The sequence below is a fragment of the Poeciliopsis prolifica genome, unplaced genomic scaffold (genome assembly GCF_027474105.1).
Source record: "Poeciliopsis prolifica strain line A6 unplaced genomic scaffold, Auburn_PproV2 SCAFFOLD060, whole genome shotgun sequence".
Lineage (NCBI taxonomy): Eukaryota > Metazoa > Chordata > Actinopteri > Cyprinodontiformes > Poeciliidae > Poeciliopsis > Poeciliopsis prolifica.
The window spans coordinates 1,595,983-1,612,335 of record NW_026562435.1 but is presented as its reverse complement, the minus strand read 5'-3'; the positions used below and the strand labels follow the sequence as shown (position 1 = coordinate 1,612,335).

At 39.2% G+C, this 16,353-nt stretch overlaps 2 protein-coding genes across 2 annotated transcripts in view; both read left to right on the top strand.

Moving 5' to 3' along the window:
• The first annotated feature begins 355 nt into the window (after positions 1–355).
• On the top strand, positions 356–4,641 carry dr1 (down-regulator of transcription 1). The gene is made up of 3 exons (XM_055060456.1): positions 356–1,208; positions 1,334–1,497; positions 3,524–4,641. Exons 1-3 carry the CDS (start codon positions 989–991, stop codon positions 3,668–3,670), a joined length of 531 nt encoding a protein of 176 aa, XP_054916431.1. The 5' UTR covers positions 356–988; the 3' UTR covers positions 3,671–4,641.
• A 1,061-nt stretch (positions 4,642–5,702) lies between these two features.
• Positions 5,703–16,353, top strand: part of gng12b (guanine nucleotide binding protein (G protein), gamma 12b) — a 33,629-nt gene continuing 22,978 nt past the window's right edge. Inside the window, exons 1-2 of the mRNA XM_055060461.1 lie at positions 5,703–5,817; positions 12,049–12,114. The gene's annotated coding sequence lies outside the window, so the exon portion shown is untranslated. The remainder of the gene's footprint in view (positions 5,818–12,048; positions 12,115–16,353) is intronic.

Sequence of the window (16,353 nt, the reverse complement as noted above, 5' to 3'; positions counted from 1 at the left end):
GTTTAAGTTGATTAAACTTAATTATAGTCATATTTTTTTACAGACAGTCTTGGAAATCCTTCCAAAAATTCAAAAATTCATGACATTTATGAGAAATGTCTTATATTTGAGTCACAAAACGCACACGAATTTATATTGAATTTCTTTTAAAAAATGTCACTACATGTATAACCATCATACATAATATTGAAATGAATTTCTTCCATATTATATTGGAGCTTCTCTGTCATGCATCAAAGTAGTAAATAACTGTAAATAAAAATATATGTTATCTTCCTTTTGCCCGGAAGGTGGCAGTATGCAATAGCTATCCAACTTCACAAACCATGACAGGAACGCTGTACTTCCGCTTCTGTATTTGACGTTGTATCCGGACAAAATTAGGCAAATGTTACCCAGAATACACTATCCAAAATAAATGTTTAGAACCTTTAATCCTATTTACATTGCTCGGTTATTTTGATGATGCAAAGCAACTTGGTGTGTTGTGAGGAATTTGTTCCTGTCGTCATTCTCGTAAGGGCTGCTTACAAAGCCGCCTCCGCTCGGAGCTCATTGTTAGCCTAGCTTTAGCCATGCTGTTTGCCGCTTTCATTTCTGTTCCGCGCTGGGACCACCGCTGCTAGCTAGCCTAGTAGCTGGCTAGTTAAGCTTTTTTCCTGTAGTGCTGTCGTTTCGTTGTGTATGTCGGGGGGGTGTCGCTTAATAGATCATTGTTTTATTTCATGCAAGTTAACAGAACCGGTCCACTGTTTTAAAGCGCAAAGCAGGCGAGGGTCGTGTGTTTGGATAGCTAACTTGGAGGAAACGTCTCGCTTTTTCATGACGTTTGTGTTCGTACTGACGTTCAGTCAACCTGTTCGGCTTCATTTGACTCAAGAGGGAAATTAGTTGGGCAAAACCTATCCCGCGCTGTCAAGAAAAGGAGTTTATTTTTGCTACTTTTTTTTCTTTCATATTTGGGAGGAAAACAAATATCCGGGTCACGATGGCTTCCTCCTCTGGCAACGACGACGACCTCACGATCCCCAGAGCGGCAATCAACAAGATGATCAAAGAGACTCTTCCTAACGTAAGAGTGGCCAACGACGCTCGCGAGCTGGTGGTGAACTGCTGCACGGAGTTCATCCACCTCATCTCGTCCGAAGCTAACGAAATATGCAACAAGTCAGACAAGAAGACCATCTCTCCAGAACATGTCATCAACGGTGAGAGTCCTCCTAGATTCACGCATTAGGGATTAGCGTCTGTGAGGGGGCGTGGAACACGCTGTTCGGGGATGAAACCACAGAAAGTAATCGCTGCACTTTCTCCTCTCGTTTTCGCACCGCAGCACTAGAGAGCCTCGGTTTCGCATCGTACATAACGGAGGTGAAAGACGTCCTACAGGAGTGCAAAACTGTGGCTCTGAAGAGGAGGAAGGCCAGCTCCCGACTGGAGAACCTGGGCATCCCAGAGGAAGAGCTGCTGAGGCAGCAGCAGGAGTTATTTGCAAAGGTAAAAAAAAGAAGCGTGTCACACTTGCTGGTGGTGTGGGTTGTTGACAGCAGGATGATCGTCCTGTTTAACAATGAGCCAGGATGGAGAAGCCTCAGTTTGCATCACAGTCAGGAAGTGATGGTATTCATAGAGCATGTAGATATTATGTTTTAATCCTGTGATAGCCATTTTTTAAATTTATTTTGAAGATGCCACCTGTTTCCCTTTTGTCTATCCCTCACACAGCCATGTTCTGATAAAAGCACGGGTTCCAAAAGACAGACAGTCAGATTTGCTCAGATACATACTTATTCACACAGCAGGCGAATGCGGCACGAATCATACTTTTTAAAAAACAATTTTGATAATCCGTATCATCTCTTATCCAGCTTTTTCACAGCAGTCTGAATGGCCCAATTCTGATTTTTTCACCTTTCAAAAAAAAAAAGTTGAAAAGATCACCTTCCCTGTGAAGCTATTAATTGGGATCCTTATCTGATTGATTTCATAGTCTGACAGGTCATGACACTTTTAATCAGGTTCTTACATCATTTACATGAGATATGTCATCATAGTTCTGCATCAGAAGAAACCACCTGCTGTAAATCTGGAGGTAATCAGTGGCTCAAAATTATAGTTCTGGAATTACAAAAGAGGTCTGCCAGTGAAGTGCAACACATCTGAATCCCACCTTTCGTATTTCTGACCACACACCCAAACTGATTTCTCTACTGAAGCTGCATCAAGGCTGTTGCTATTAGCTGTGTTTTCTTTTCATCAGCTTCCTTCATGTTACAATTTTTGACAATATTTTCGGCTTTCATTGCTGAATAGTTTTAAAATTGATCCATAGATGGTGACGTCCATTTTTGCTTCCATTAAAAACAGCATTGCTGTGTGACAGCTAGGTTTCTTCTTAAAGACCTGCTGTGTGAATGTAACCTTGCTTTAGCAGCGTTCCTCCTCTCCTGCTGTGTCTTTCTGGTTTTCTCTCCTACCACTTTCAGTTTTGACCAAGTCGGATGTTTTGTTTTGTCCTTAAAGGACTGTAAGATCTTAAAGAAAAAGTGTGATGCAAGTTATTTGAGATTTCGAAACCTAAAGAAAATGAAGGAATTACAAAGTTGTCTGCTTATATGCAACAAAGCACACCTCTACAGCTTAAAAGTTATGTTTTGCAGGAACATGGCAGCTTCTCCTTCAGTGAGCAACAACACATGCTCACTGAGCATGTGTTGTTGCTGTTTTTGTTGACATGGCAAAAATGGCAAAAAATGGCAAAATGTCCTCATTTGTGTGTGTTAAAACACACATTTCTCTCTTCATTAAAATGAACAGAAAAAAAAAATCTAAATTTGATCTGCTGAGCAGGAAAATTCTGCAATGGAATCGGGCTGTAAGAAGTCATGGAATTATCTGAGGACGTAGATTATTAAAATTATTAACATTTCACGAGGTAAATTTTCTTCTTTGAGCCTTCAGTGAACTGTTGCTGTTCAGTGCGCAGTGTTCAAGCCGGATGGCTATTGTATGTTTAGAAACACTCTCACTTCAGCCAATGAGCTGTTGACAAATGCTAAGCGCTAGTAGCAGCTATGGAGGAGCCGATCGAAGAGCAGAAAGAAGGGGAAAAAAAACCTGAATTGTCTTTTACAAGCATTTCTCTTTCATATATTTCTTTTACTCGCTTATGTAGCTATTCAGTTACTGATAAGAATTGTGAATATATTACCAAAATAATCAGCTACAACAGCCCTATTGCGTAATACCACTCAGAAATGGATCAGTTAGCATGTCATGATAGTCATGAGAAATACAGCAACAGTCTTTAGTCAGAGGCCTCTTTGGATTTGTTGTGAGACTGACTGCTCCTGGTGATCCTTCCTGCTCACACCATAGACACTCAGACAGCATTTTGAAGAAGCTTGCATGATCTGAGTTATGACATTTCATTTCCACTTTGGGATAAATTCATTTTTTAACTGAATTGTGAAGTGGTTTTCCTGCCTTTAGATGAACTCTGTCCCCGTGTCGCCCCCTGCAGGCTCGGCAGCAGCAGGCGGAGCTGGCCCAGCAGGAGTGGTTGCAGATGCAGCAGGCCGCTCAGCAGGCGCAGATGGCTGCAGCGTCTGCCAGCGTGGCCCAGCAGGCCAGCTCGTCCCAGGACGAAGACGATGAGGACGACATGTGATCCCAGGTCGCTTTTCGACCTGTCCAGGTTCTGTCCCGGGATGGCGTGGAGGACACACACGGCTCCCAGAGTGGTCGTCGACAGAGACGCAGGACTTCTTTGAGCACTGGAAAACTCACATTGGGAACGAACAGGAACAGATGAAGGGGGATTAAATGGCAGACCCCCTCTCCAGTACCTAAAATCCAATAGAAAGAACTGTTAATGTTTATGAAATGACTTCATACTCGCCCCTCCCGGTTTTAGTTGCTTCTGTTTAAACAACCATTAATTTTCTGTTTTGTAGGTTTGTGAATGTGTTCTGAACATGCTGAATACACACACTGCTGGGGGTCTCTCCGTGGTTAGTTTGGCGCCCTCTGGTGCTGCACAGATAACATGTGACTCTGACATTTGGTGGTTTAGGTAAACTACTTGTGAATGATTCCAGCATCTTCTTCCTCTTAAATATTTGATGGTCATTTTTTTTCCAACAAGGATTTTTTTTCCCCCCCTCATTTGCTCAACAGCGGATTGTTTGAGGGGTTGTGAATATAAATTTATTCTGTTATGTAAAGAAATAAATGGAAGTTTTGTTTAATTTTTAGCTCCCTTTTTCTCTTGAATATTTGGTGTCATTTTTGTTCTTCCTTGAACCACCACAGTATTGCTAATTAGCAACAACTTTGAGAGAATATTTTTGTCTCCTAGAACCAAAGATAGACAGTCTAAGAAGCCCAGAGTTTGTTTTTAAAGGTGTAGGCGCGACTGGGATTCCCTTTGCTGACTCCAGATCAGTGTAAACGATGTTGAGGAATATTAACGTCTAACTTTGTAAGATGCTTTCATATCCAGGCTGAATTTTGTTACTTCTCTTGCAGTATCTAGCATTTGGTCAATTCTAATCGTAAAGACGAGAAAACAATGTTGAGTTTATTACAAAGTTGTATTCTTTCAGCAATAAAGACATAATTTTTTTCTTCTTTTTTTTACACACTGCTGTCCTCTCTTTCCTTTAATGACAGATGTGGCAAATCTGATTTGAGAACCAAATAATGGGAGACAATGTTGTCCCCCTGCTGGCCCCCATGTCAAAAGACCGGCTGTTCATTTAAGCAGAAGTAAGACATCAGGTTGTTAAAATATGTGTTTTGTTCCTGCTGTGTTTGTTGTTCCCACTCAATGTACAGAAAAGGATTAAAGCCAATTAAAAATAATGTTTTTTTTTTCACTGGCCCTAATCCTTTTCTGTACTTAATTCTCAGAATACAGGTTGTTTTTTTTTCTGTTTCCCAGAAGTCTACATTATTGTAACAAACTTTATGAAAGGAAGTGAAGCACTGTTGTAATTTATGAACAGTAAAGATAATAAAGATTTCTTTTTACAAAATTTTTAAACATAATCTTGAAGATCAAGGAACAAAGGCCTATGGTAACTATGGTAATTATAGAAAGAAAGCTATGAAAAAAAAATCCTGTTTTCAGTCATGTGATAATTAGAATATTCAGTCCTATGAGGCTCATTTTTCTACATTAAAAAAAAACTTTGGAAACATTTAAGAAAAATATTCCATATTTTTCATTGAAGATGAATTTCTGTGTTAAAACTTTTATTGATCTGATCTATATTCTAAAATTGAATGAATCAGTGATTAATGTTAGCTGTTGGCTGAAAATTATAATTACCAGGATTAAAAATTGGAAAACAGTCTATGCAGAATCAGCTTATATACAGAAATATGTTACATTAGTGATGTTTATGAAACAAATAAAAAATGGTGATGCATTACTTCAGAGTCCGTGTTACAAAAAGCGAAAAAAGATCCTGGGAAAATCAGTGTAATCTATGAAATCATTATATTTCATAGGAACAATGAAGAGAAGATGCCCATAATCATCAATGGAATGATAAATGACCTGCCTCCACTTTCTAAGCTTTGATCCTGTTTGGACGGAGCTGCCAGCAGGGGGCGGTGTTGTGCTCCGGACAGCGTGCAGCCCAGCCCGCCTGCGCTCACCGTCTGTCTGCTTTGCTTCCCTGTGATGAAAAACACTGAATGTTTTTCATCACAGGGAAAGTTTTCAGGCGGACGGGAAGGAGACCACCTGGGACCATTTCATGGTTGGAATTTAAAAATCCCTACATTTCGCATCAAAACTGACCACAGGTGAGCATCAGCAGCACAAAGAACAATAATGTTTGTTTTTTAATTAAGACATTCCTTATTAATTCTGTTAATAAGAGGCAGGACGGTGCCTTGGGAGTAAACGGAGGGTTTTCTATGGATTAACAAGCTATGGAATAACAGGAAGTTAGAGCCAAAGAGGCGCGTTTTGTGCTGTTGCTCCAAATACCAATAAGATATTTAAGAAGAAATGCAGTGACTGTTGCAGTTCAGTTTAGTGTATCGAGCTGAAAAGGCTCTGAAATATTGACCTGTTAAAGCCCATTCTTCCTCCCGATTGTTTTGCCTTCACTATTCAGTGACATTCACTTTGGACTATCAGTGGCTCTACAAAGTGCTCAAATGACAAGATAAATCTAGAAACTTCAGGAAACATGGCATCATAATAACAGTAGGGAAGACAGTCCTGTAGTGAACCTTTTTTTTTTTGCAACAGAAGCAAAAAAATAATTTTAAATCCATGCTGGGCTATAACATCCAACAGATGGGAGAATTTTGCACCAGTTTTTGTGCCTCCTCTCTTCTTCTAAACACAGATTCAATGAACTGATTGAAGAAGATCAGACTGGAAAAAAAACACATTAGAATGGCCTTTGTGCAGTTTAGGGATACAAATCACACAATCAACTAATCAATCAAGTTTTTTTGTATAGCACATTGCAGCAATAAGTGCCTTACATTGTGAAACCATAAAAATTCAAAGTCAGAAACACACAGTGAACAATTGAAACATTACATTTTGTCATTTAAGCCATCGTTACACATCACAATATTCAGTAATCTTTTATTTATTATGGTTCAAAATCAATTCTAAAGAAGCTTGTTACAATTTTGAATGTTTTCCACAAACACTACTTGTGTTTGTGGGACCATGATGCAGTCAAAGTTACCTGAAAAAGAAAAGTTCTTATTGTCACTTTTATTTTTTTACCCCAAAATATTGTGATAAAACTTCCAGCCCATATCGCCCCACCCTGCCTGCCGCCCTGGCAACACAAACATGGCCCAAGAATGCGCGGCCATGAGCAAACTTTGCAGCGCGTAGGCCTGCTTGCTGACTGCCAGACTCCACAGGTATTACGTTATCAGTTTGTTTCCCAGCAGAATCTCCAGCCGTTCCCACAGCATCGTGTCAGAGTGGAATCCTGTTTCCCCCTGACAAGCAGCTCTGATGTTTACTGCAAACAACAAAAGGGAGGGTTGTTTAGAGCGTGACACACTGAGACCGAGTTAAGTGGGAGGGGCTGTTGGTCAGCAGGATTACTGGATGAATGTGTTTTCTGTAAACGAGCAGAGGTGTTTGTGTGTGTGTGTGTGTGTTGTGTGTGTGTGTGTGTGTGTGTGTGTGTGTGTGTGTGTGACTGAGAATTCTCTTAAGTTTGGGTCTGATGTTTGTCACCAGGTATCTGTTCTCTGACTGTCTGATGCGACTTCGCTTGTCTGGGCTGATGGTGTTGAAGTGGATTCGTCCATGTTGCCAGGGTTACCACTGGTGCAGACCTTAGCATGGTTTAACTCACCCACCAGACCCCCCTCCCTTCCCTCCTCCCCTTTCTGTCTGTCCCTCGACTCAAATTCCTCGCTCGGCCTCTGGGGAGCTCCTCCGTGCGTCACTGCTCTGGTCACAAAGACCTTCAGAGAATGTTTCTAGTCAGCTTCTCCACCTCTGCAGGTCCAGAGTATTATCAAAAAAATAAAGAAGAAAGCAACAACAAAGAAACCGCTCCCCTCCCCTCCCCTTGATGCGCGTGTGAATCTCCTCAATAACTTATGTGGTAGGGATGGAGGTGTTGCAACCTCTCTGTGAAGAGAATGTGTTATATGTGAGACGGCTGGTGAGTGCAGAACTGCTTAGCTACTAGCGAGGAGAGCGTTCACAGTGGGCTCTGTTCTCTTTGCTTCACTGATCCTTTCATATTTCTACTGAAACTCTGTTGTGTACCGTGCAACTATGGTACCAGTCTTTTTTTTATTAGATTTCAGTCAAGTAAAACATATACATTATAATTATTAAGTATTTTGAAAAAAATCTTGAACTGACGTTTTTTTCCAAGTCTAAGATCTTCTTGAATCAATTGTGTCTAAAGTGCGGCTCAGGGACCATTTGTGGTCCACTGAATGATTTTCTGAGGCCTTCTGATTGCAAATTTAGATTGGAGAAATCAACATTAAAATAAAATAATATTATGTACAACTCAAATTTTTTCTCATTTATTGCATTCATCTGAAATTTGTATTATAAGGAACCAAAAAACTTTCACTCAGGCTTGACCCCCTTAGCTGGAGGCTAAAATAGAAATATTCTTCCCCAAAAAGGAAAACAGTCACTTGAAACATTTTTTAGGGACTGTAGTTCTATAACACAGTCAGGCCAGACCTTTTTTATGTTTGGGATCTACATTGATTTAAAGATCCATTAAAAAAAAAAAAAAATCTTAACGAAATCCTTTGTGCTTAGTTTTTTGAAAAATACAATCTAGTTGAAAAAGGCACAATGTCGTTATTTGTAAAGTTTTATTTGACAAAATCAATTGTTCCTGGAGATTGGACAATTCTGAACTTCCTGGGTTTGGACACTACTGTCTAAAATCAAGGCCTTTCCAGTCTTGACCCAGTAATTCACAAGGTTTTTGGTGTTTCATCTTTTTTATTCCAAAATGTTTTTCCCTTGAAAATTAATTTTCCAGAAAGTTCTTTTTCACTGCAGCAATTTGTTGTGTTGTGTTTCTACTGTGGGCTCCTGATCCAGGCTGCTCATGCAAATGAATGGCTGCTGTTGGAAAAGTATCACTGCGTTGGAAACATGATGAAACTAGGAAGTGAAAAACGGGTTCTATATCATGATATTTCTGGTCAATTTTTGAAATGTATTTTTTGCTAATGCAACTTGCAGCTTCACCAATTTGTGTTGAGCAAAATGTGACAGCAGCAACAGAATCCAGAATGCGATTCAAAAAGCTGTGAAATCAGACAAATGCTGCCTTTCATCCCAGTTCTTTTCAGTGATTACAATTTAACAGCAATAAGGAAAGCCACTGAAAACTTTCTTTGTACTTGATATGCATTTCAAAGTGAACATATATCATGTTGTGAAATCCTGCCTTTTCACATTTAAACCATTCAGTTGTGTCCTGTGTGAAGTGGAACTGCAATGCTTTGGTCTGAATTCTTCATGAGGACAAGACACAACTTATGATTGCTATTTTTTGTACAGTATTTATACTCCAAAACAGGTTTGAAATCACTTTAAATTCACAGAATGATTGTCACATTGACAGGCTCTCAATAGCCAAACCCTGCATGGCGTGTCCTGCAGGAGCTCTGAGCACACATGCAGAAGGAGCAGCTGGGTGCCTCAATTCTCTCATACCTAAGATTTTTATTTTGATGGTAATGATGATGATGATAATTAAAAAGTCCTTTCACTCTTATCTGAGTGTTGCCATGGCGTCATAGAAGGATCACAGATGAAAGTAGGTTTCACACACTCCCATTTTCTCATGCCTGCAAGGCATGAGAAAATGACAAATGTGAATATGTAATTCAGCGAAGCTTGAGCTGCAAACGCTAAAAGCCCAGCAAGAACAGAAGTGACAGCTTATTGGCCTGCTGAGGCTCCGCCCATCATTTCACTTTACTTCTGCTGTCATTAAAAAAAAATGTAAAATGACAAATAATTTACATTCACAATGAATGTGGGACAAATTGGGTTTTACCTTTCAGGTACCATTGATATTATTGCTTTGTTTAATTTGTAGCATGAGACGCTGATAGTTTGAGGGTTTCTTCCCAGCAGCAGGTTTGTGACAGTAGCCTGGTCATCGTTTGACTCATGACCTGTCTGTGTTCAGTGGCATTGTGGGAGTTGTCACATACAGTAGTATTTGCAGGATATTTATAGCGTCTGTGGAACATCTCTTGGTGAAGCTGTTACTGTAAATTATCTTCACATGTTCTTTCTTTGACATATTCCATGACTCAGAGATCTTTCATTTAGCTGCTCTATGACTTGTTATTAAGCTAAGTTTGTTTAGTCAGCTTAAAAAAAAGGCAGATTTAATGCCATTGCATGCAGAGGAACAGGAATATCATATGAAAACAGTTTAGTTGTGCTTGGTTCAGAGTCACAAAGGCCACCGTGGCAAATGTGTCCCAAATGCAATTTTTTTGCCCCATCCTATTTTTTCAAGAATAAATAGGATGGGGCGGCTCAATTTAAATTTTAACTTCTCCACATGCTTAGAAAGAAAATCTGCTCTGTATCACTTCCATATGTTGCACTAAACTGGATACATGTCTGATAGTTGTCAAAGCGCCTGCAGTCTGAATGTTGCATGTAATCTGACTTTTACGTCATTAATATGAAACGTGTCACATTTCTGTACCAACGTTTGCCAGATGCAGGAAATCTGTTCATTAAAGCGACTGAAAATAATAACAGTTATCATTACACATTGCAACCCCACCACTCCTGCTTCCACCTGTGTGTCTCTGCGTTGCAGTTCATGTTCCCAGAAGACTATTACTTGTGTGTTTTTTTTTTGGCTTCCTTCAACTTAATATTGGGACGATGCTGTCGGCTCGTCTTAGCTTTTAAATGATTTCTTTATTTAAAAGAAATAATAAATCATTTTAAATAATTATTTTATTTAAAAGCTAATGAGAGCTTCTATTTTTACCTCTGTAATCAGAGCGCTGCTGTGTGACATCAACGTTCCTCTCCTGCTTATGCAGGACGCTTTGGACTGTTGCTGCTTTAATTGTAACTTTGTCAACAACTATAACCATCAGACCTGTAGCACCTGCTGTAGTCCCTCATAATGTGACGTCCAGTTCATCCAGATCTCAGCATGTTGCAGCACTTCTGCTGCTATTGATGAACCTACTACTGCTACTATGTTTATACTCTCCTTTTCATCCCAGAGTTTGTATTACTTGTTTATCTGTTTCTCTCCTTGATGAAGGACTGGAGTTGTTCCTGTCCACTGTGTCCCCATGCTTGCTCAGGACAAATAATTGCTGCAATGATTCAAATACTTTCTTTGATAGGCTTCTTTCTTCCAGTTATCATTCTGAGGTGAATTTGAAAAGATTGTGAGACAACGACTGAACTTGAATCAAACTATGTGAATATTAATTGAATGCATCTTGTAAAGGTTTTGAGATGTGAAAAATATGTTTGTTGTATGTACAGAAACTGAAATGGTGTTATCTGGATTTCCCCAGAGAGTGTTAGCTGGAGATAAATGGTGGCTGTGTGGTGTTAAATGTGTTGCCCGCAGCCATAAACTCTCAACTCTCTGCTGTTACTGAGGTAAATATTAAACCAGAGGAGGAAAGGAGCTGTCGCTTAGCAAGGACAAGAGGCAGCAGGTACCACAGCATAAACCATTGTCACAATTCTAAACATTATTACATTTTTTATGTGTTCTTTGTGATTATATAGAAGGCATATGGCATGTAAATGGCAACTTAAAGTTTTAAATATACATGGAGTAAACGCTCTGCTGCTGTTCATGTGCATTAAATAATAATAATAATAAAAACACTAAATAAATTAAATCTGTATTAAGTGGCTTTGATGAAATTTATTACAAATTACATTTTACAATTGTACCTTGATATTTACCTGCTTTGTAAACATTGCTGGAGTCAGATAATGTGACGTCGTGTGAGAAGCTGAGAAAGAACCTGATCCTGTGATAAACTCTCAGACTGCTCTGTTGCTCAGAGTTATTTCTTTAAAGCTAATCTTATGCAGACGAAGAAAAGATAATAGGGTCATTAGAAAGTTAAAAAAAAATTTGTACTCTTTATTTCACATTAAGGGTTTAGATATAGAAATATATGTTAGAAGTTTTTTTTTTTTAAATATAATTGTGTCAGTTAAATTTTAGGGTTAGACCTTTTAGTTCACATGTTTGCTGCCTCCACTCAGCACACAGACAGTTCTCTGACCACAGGACTGACTAACTGGTTTTGCTGGAATGGAGAAATAGAAGAAAGTGGAGCACAGAGCAGATTTCTTCCCACCCACTGCAGTTTTCAGTGGGTGACAGATGGCGATGAAGTAAATAGTGTCACCTCATGTACTAAAGGCCTTGTTTACCCTCTGCTGGACTGTTTGCTTCTGTTCTCTGCTTCTCTTGTCTCACAATTTACCTAGCAGGATGAGGTTGTTAACCTTTTTTGTTGTTTTTTTTTTATCCACAGATGTTTGCTGACCAATTGCTCAGGAACATTTTTGGTTCATGCTCCATCCAAACTGCTTCCTTAAAGGTAAGTAAGTGTCTTTGCCTGCAGGCTCTGGGGAAGCCAGGCATCTTGGGCTTTTTGTATATTTGTGAGGCTGCTCCGGTTGCAAACACACATTATCTATAATTAAGCAGGTCCAGAAGCACATCTTATTTCAAATACCAGGTCAGACTTTGAAGACCGTCTATAATCTGCTGCCCTCTTGAGAGCGCGGTGAAGTTTACAGTTCTAATTTAAAAGTCTCAGGCTACAGAATCAGCTGGAACAAATCTGAAGCCATGCCAGTGACGTCAGTGTGCCATGAAAATTTGGTAAAGACATAAAGTATTCGGGAATCCAACTTAGCCAAACTATGGAGGATATGTGTGAAACTGGGGGAGCAGGATGTCCAGATTTCCCTCTTGGACATATTACCTTACCAATCCAATCTCTGATAAGCAAAAGGTAATGAATGGAATAAAAATAACCTAAATATATATTGTCAGCCATCTTTAATTCTCTAATTCTACAGTGGATCTCACAACATAAGATGTGCTTCTGAACTGACACACCAAATTTGGTTGCGAGTAAAAGAGGTCAATGCCAAAAGCTAGTTAGCATTGATTAATTTTAATAGCCACACCAAGCTATGGTCCTATGGTAGATAAACCATTTGATTTCCATTCTTCCAACTAGTCAGCGCAAATGGCAGAGAGCAACCACAGGGGGGCGTACTTCTTTGGATGGTGTGATAATTTGATGTACTTTGGTGCATGAGGGCTGGATTGGATTGGTGGTGTCATCCCTTTCAGACAATTTCTCCTTAGAACTAACTGGTAAACATAATTCACTGTCACAATATCCAACAATTCTGACCTTTTATTGGAACATTTCCACTATTTTAGCCAGTTTAGTGATTGGAGATAATCTACACCACCTCAGATATGATGAGCTGAGTCCTCATTTCTTCTTAGTGGACTAAAGTTTACTCAGTTTGATTTTTGCTTTTTGTCCCCCTGGCCAAAAAAACAGTTATATAAAATGTTGTTTAAAGATTATGGGGGTGATTATAATTGGCAGAATGATCAAGAAATAGTTACATTTAGGTGCCCTATTGCTTTAATAACATCAATCTCCCTTAATAGAGTAAATTACATTTTGTCCCACTTTTGTTTAATTTTTTTGTAAGACTGGTCTAAAATATAGAATTAGCAATTTCTTCCAAATTTTGGCTAAGATGGATTCCTAAATACTTTCTGTCTTTAGGTGTGTGCAGCCTAATACTTTTCAAATTTGACTCAATAATCTCCATCAAGTGAGGCAGGGATGTGTCATGGTTTGGTACGACAACTCAGATATCATCTGCATAGGAAAACCGAGGGTGCACCAATAAATTAGCACAGATAATCACCCAAATGTTGCCAACATAACAACCTTTCAAATGTATATCAGTATCCATAAAAATCAGAATTGGCAGGTCAAAGATCGGTGAATGGCCTTATGTTCCTTCCCCCACTTTGTAAATCCAGGATTCCTTCATTCTCCCTGATTTCATGTGGCTCATTTTGGATCCAAAGCCTGATTGGTACAGTAGTTATTGGTTCAATCCCAGCTCTTCTTCTGTCAAATGGTGCTTTACACTTTATATCTGATTACCTACTGATTGATGTAAACTGTAAAGTCCTTTTTAATGTTTGCATATAACTGAAAACATTTCTCATTGAGATAGAAGTGTCGAATGGGCAATTATTTTTGAAAAATGTATCAATCAATCAATCTAATTTTATTTGTAGAGCACATTTCAGCAGCAAGGCATTTCAAAGTGCTTTACATCATAAACACAAGAACACAAAGTCATGCATCATGGAATAAACAATACATTGTTACATATTACATTTTAAATACAATTCTAAACAGGTGTGTTTTTAGTTGAGATTTAAAGGAAGTCAGGGTTTCCACTGTTTTACAGTTTTCTGGAAGTTTGTTCCAAATTTTTGGTGCATAGATGCTGAAAGCTGCTTCTCCTCTCTTGGTTCTGGTTCTGGGGATGCAAAGCAGACCAGAACCAGAAGACCTGAGAGTCTGGAAGGTTGATACAACAACAGCAGATCTTTGATGTATTGTGGTGCTAAACCGTTCAGTAATTTGTAAACTAACAACAGTATTTTAAAATCTATTCTTTGAGCTACAGGGAGCCAGTGGAGGGACTTTAAAACTGGTACTATGCCTCTATCTTCCTTGTTTTAGTGAGAACGCGAGCAGCAGCTTCTGGATCAGCTGCAGCTGTTTGATTGATTTGTTGGACAGGCCTGTGAAGACGCTGTTGCAATAATCAATGCGACTAAAGATAAACACATGGATGAGTTTCTCTAGATCTGGCTGAGACATTAGTCCTCTAATCCTGGAGATGTTCTTCAGGTGATAGAAGGCCGACTTTGTAATTGTCTTTATGTGGCTCGCAAGGTTCAAGTCCGAGTCCATCACTACTCCCTGGTTTCGGGCCTGATCGCTAGTTTTTAGTTGAAATAACTGAAGCAGTGCATTGACTTTAGATCGTTCCTCTTTAGGTCCAAAAATAATGACTTCAGTTTTGTTTTTGTTCAGCTGGAGAAAGTTTTGGCACATCCACACATTTATCTGTTCTAAACATTTATTCAGTGACTGGATGGGTTCAGAGTCACCTGGTGATATCGTAATGTAGAGCTGTGTGTCATCTGCATAGTTATGGTAGCTAATATTATTTCCTTTTATAACCTGAGCTAGTGGGAGAATATAAATATTAAATAAGAGGGGTCCTAAGATTGAACCTTGGGGTACCCCACATGTGACCTTTGACCTCTTTGATGAAAAGTTTCCAATTGAAACAAAGAAATCAATGTTCTTTATGTCAGATTCAAACCAGTCGAGCACCGAACCGGAGAGTCCAACCCAACTCTCCAGTCGATTCAATAATATGTCGTGGTCGACAGTGTCAAAAGCTGCACTGAGGTCCAACAGAACCAGCACCGTGGTTCTCCCACAGTCCGTATTTATATGGATATCATTGAATACTTTGACTAGGCCAGTCTCCGTGCTGTGGTGAGCACGAAAAACCAGACTGGAAAGAGTCAAAGCAGTTGCTCATCATGAGGAAACTATTTAATTGTTTACACACAGTTTTTTCAATGACTTTGCTGATGAATGGGAGGTCAGAGGTCAGAGGTCGGCCTGTAATTCTGCATTAGTGATTAGTTCAGGTTGTTCTTTTTTAACTGTGGTTTGATGACTGCTGTTTTCAAAGCCTGGGGGAAAACCCCTGATGTGAGTGATGAGTTTACTATTTGGATCAGATCAGTAGCAATAACAGGCAGGACTTTCTTAAAGAAATGTGTGGGTAGGACATCCAGACAGCAGGAGCTTGAACTTAATTGACTTATAATTTCTTCTAGGGTTTATAGAAGAAAAATTTACTTTATTCTCTGCAATCAGACTAAAAGTCATTGGTTAGATGTTGTTTTGTCTACTATAAAATTAAAGAGTATGAAAAATGTGTAGATATCAATAGACAAATATGTTTTGTACCTAAAAAATTCCAATACATGACAATTTAAATACTTTAAGAATATTTTTTTCTTAATTAAAAATAAAAAAAGTCTCCATTTGCATCAACAGCCTGTTCATGAGGGGGATAAGTTGATTCCAGTATTGAATTTCAGATGCCACACAAAATCAGTCCAGGGGCTGCAAATGGCCCCCAGGCTCCACTTTGTGAAACCCCTGCATCTAAAGTTAGATACAAATGAAGAAAAAAAAAATCTACCGTTAATAAACTCACAGTTCATTTTAAAAAGTCACCACATGGTGTCAGTATTGGGCAGTCTATTAGCTTGTAACTGGGCCTCAGTATCATTCTAACTGTTCTGAACGCCTTTCAGACATTCATAGTTTGGGAGTCACCTGGTCTCCAGTATCTGGATGTACATGTGCAGTTATTTTGTAGTGCTGTCAGTGTTTCCAAGTGCTGATAGCTCTTTTTTTGTGGTGTTGGAGTGACCCTAGAGTTATTCAAGTGACTGATATGTTTTCACATCCCAATAGCACCGAAAGGTCAAATGTATCTTAAAAGAGCTAAAGAAATACCATGAGTAAACCAGCAACAAAGACGTGTTTTACCGAAAGTACCCAGCGTTTAACTGGCTCAGAGTAAATCAGTGACACTGGTGCAGGTGTTGAACAAAGGCCCCTTTTATTTGGTTTTGTCCAGGTGTGCTGCTGGCTGGTTGCTGGGCTGCTATTTATTGTGCA

Coding starts and splice junctions, on each gene's coding strand:
- dr1 (XM_055060456.1), top strand. CDS start 989: ATGGCTTCCTCCTCTGGCAACGACGACGACCTCACGATCCCCAGAGCG. Junction 1,209..1,333: donor TCCAGAACATGTCATCAACG/GTGAGAGTCCTC, acceptor TTCGCACCGCAG/CACTAGAGAGCCTCGGTTTC. Junction 1,498..3,523: donor AGCAGGAGTTATTTGCAAAG/GTAAAAAAAAGA, acceptor CGCCCCCTGCAG/GCTCGGCAGCAGCAGGCGGA.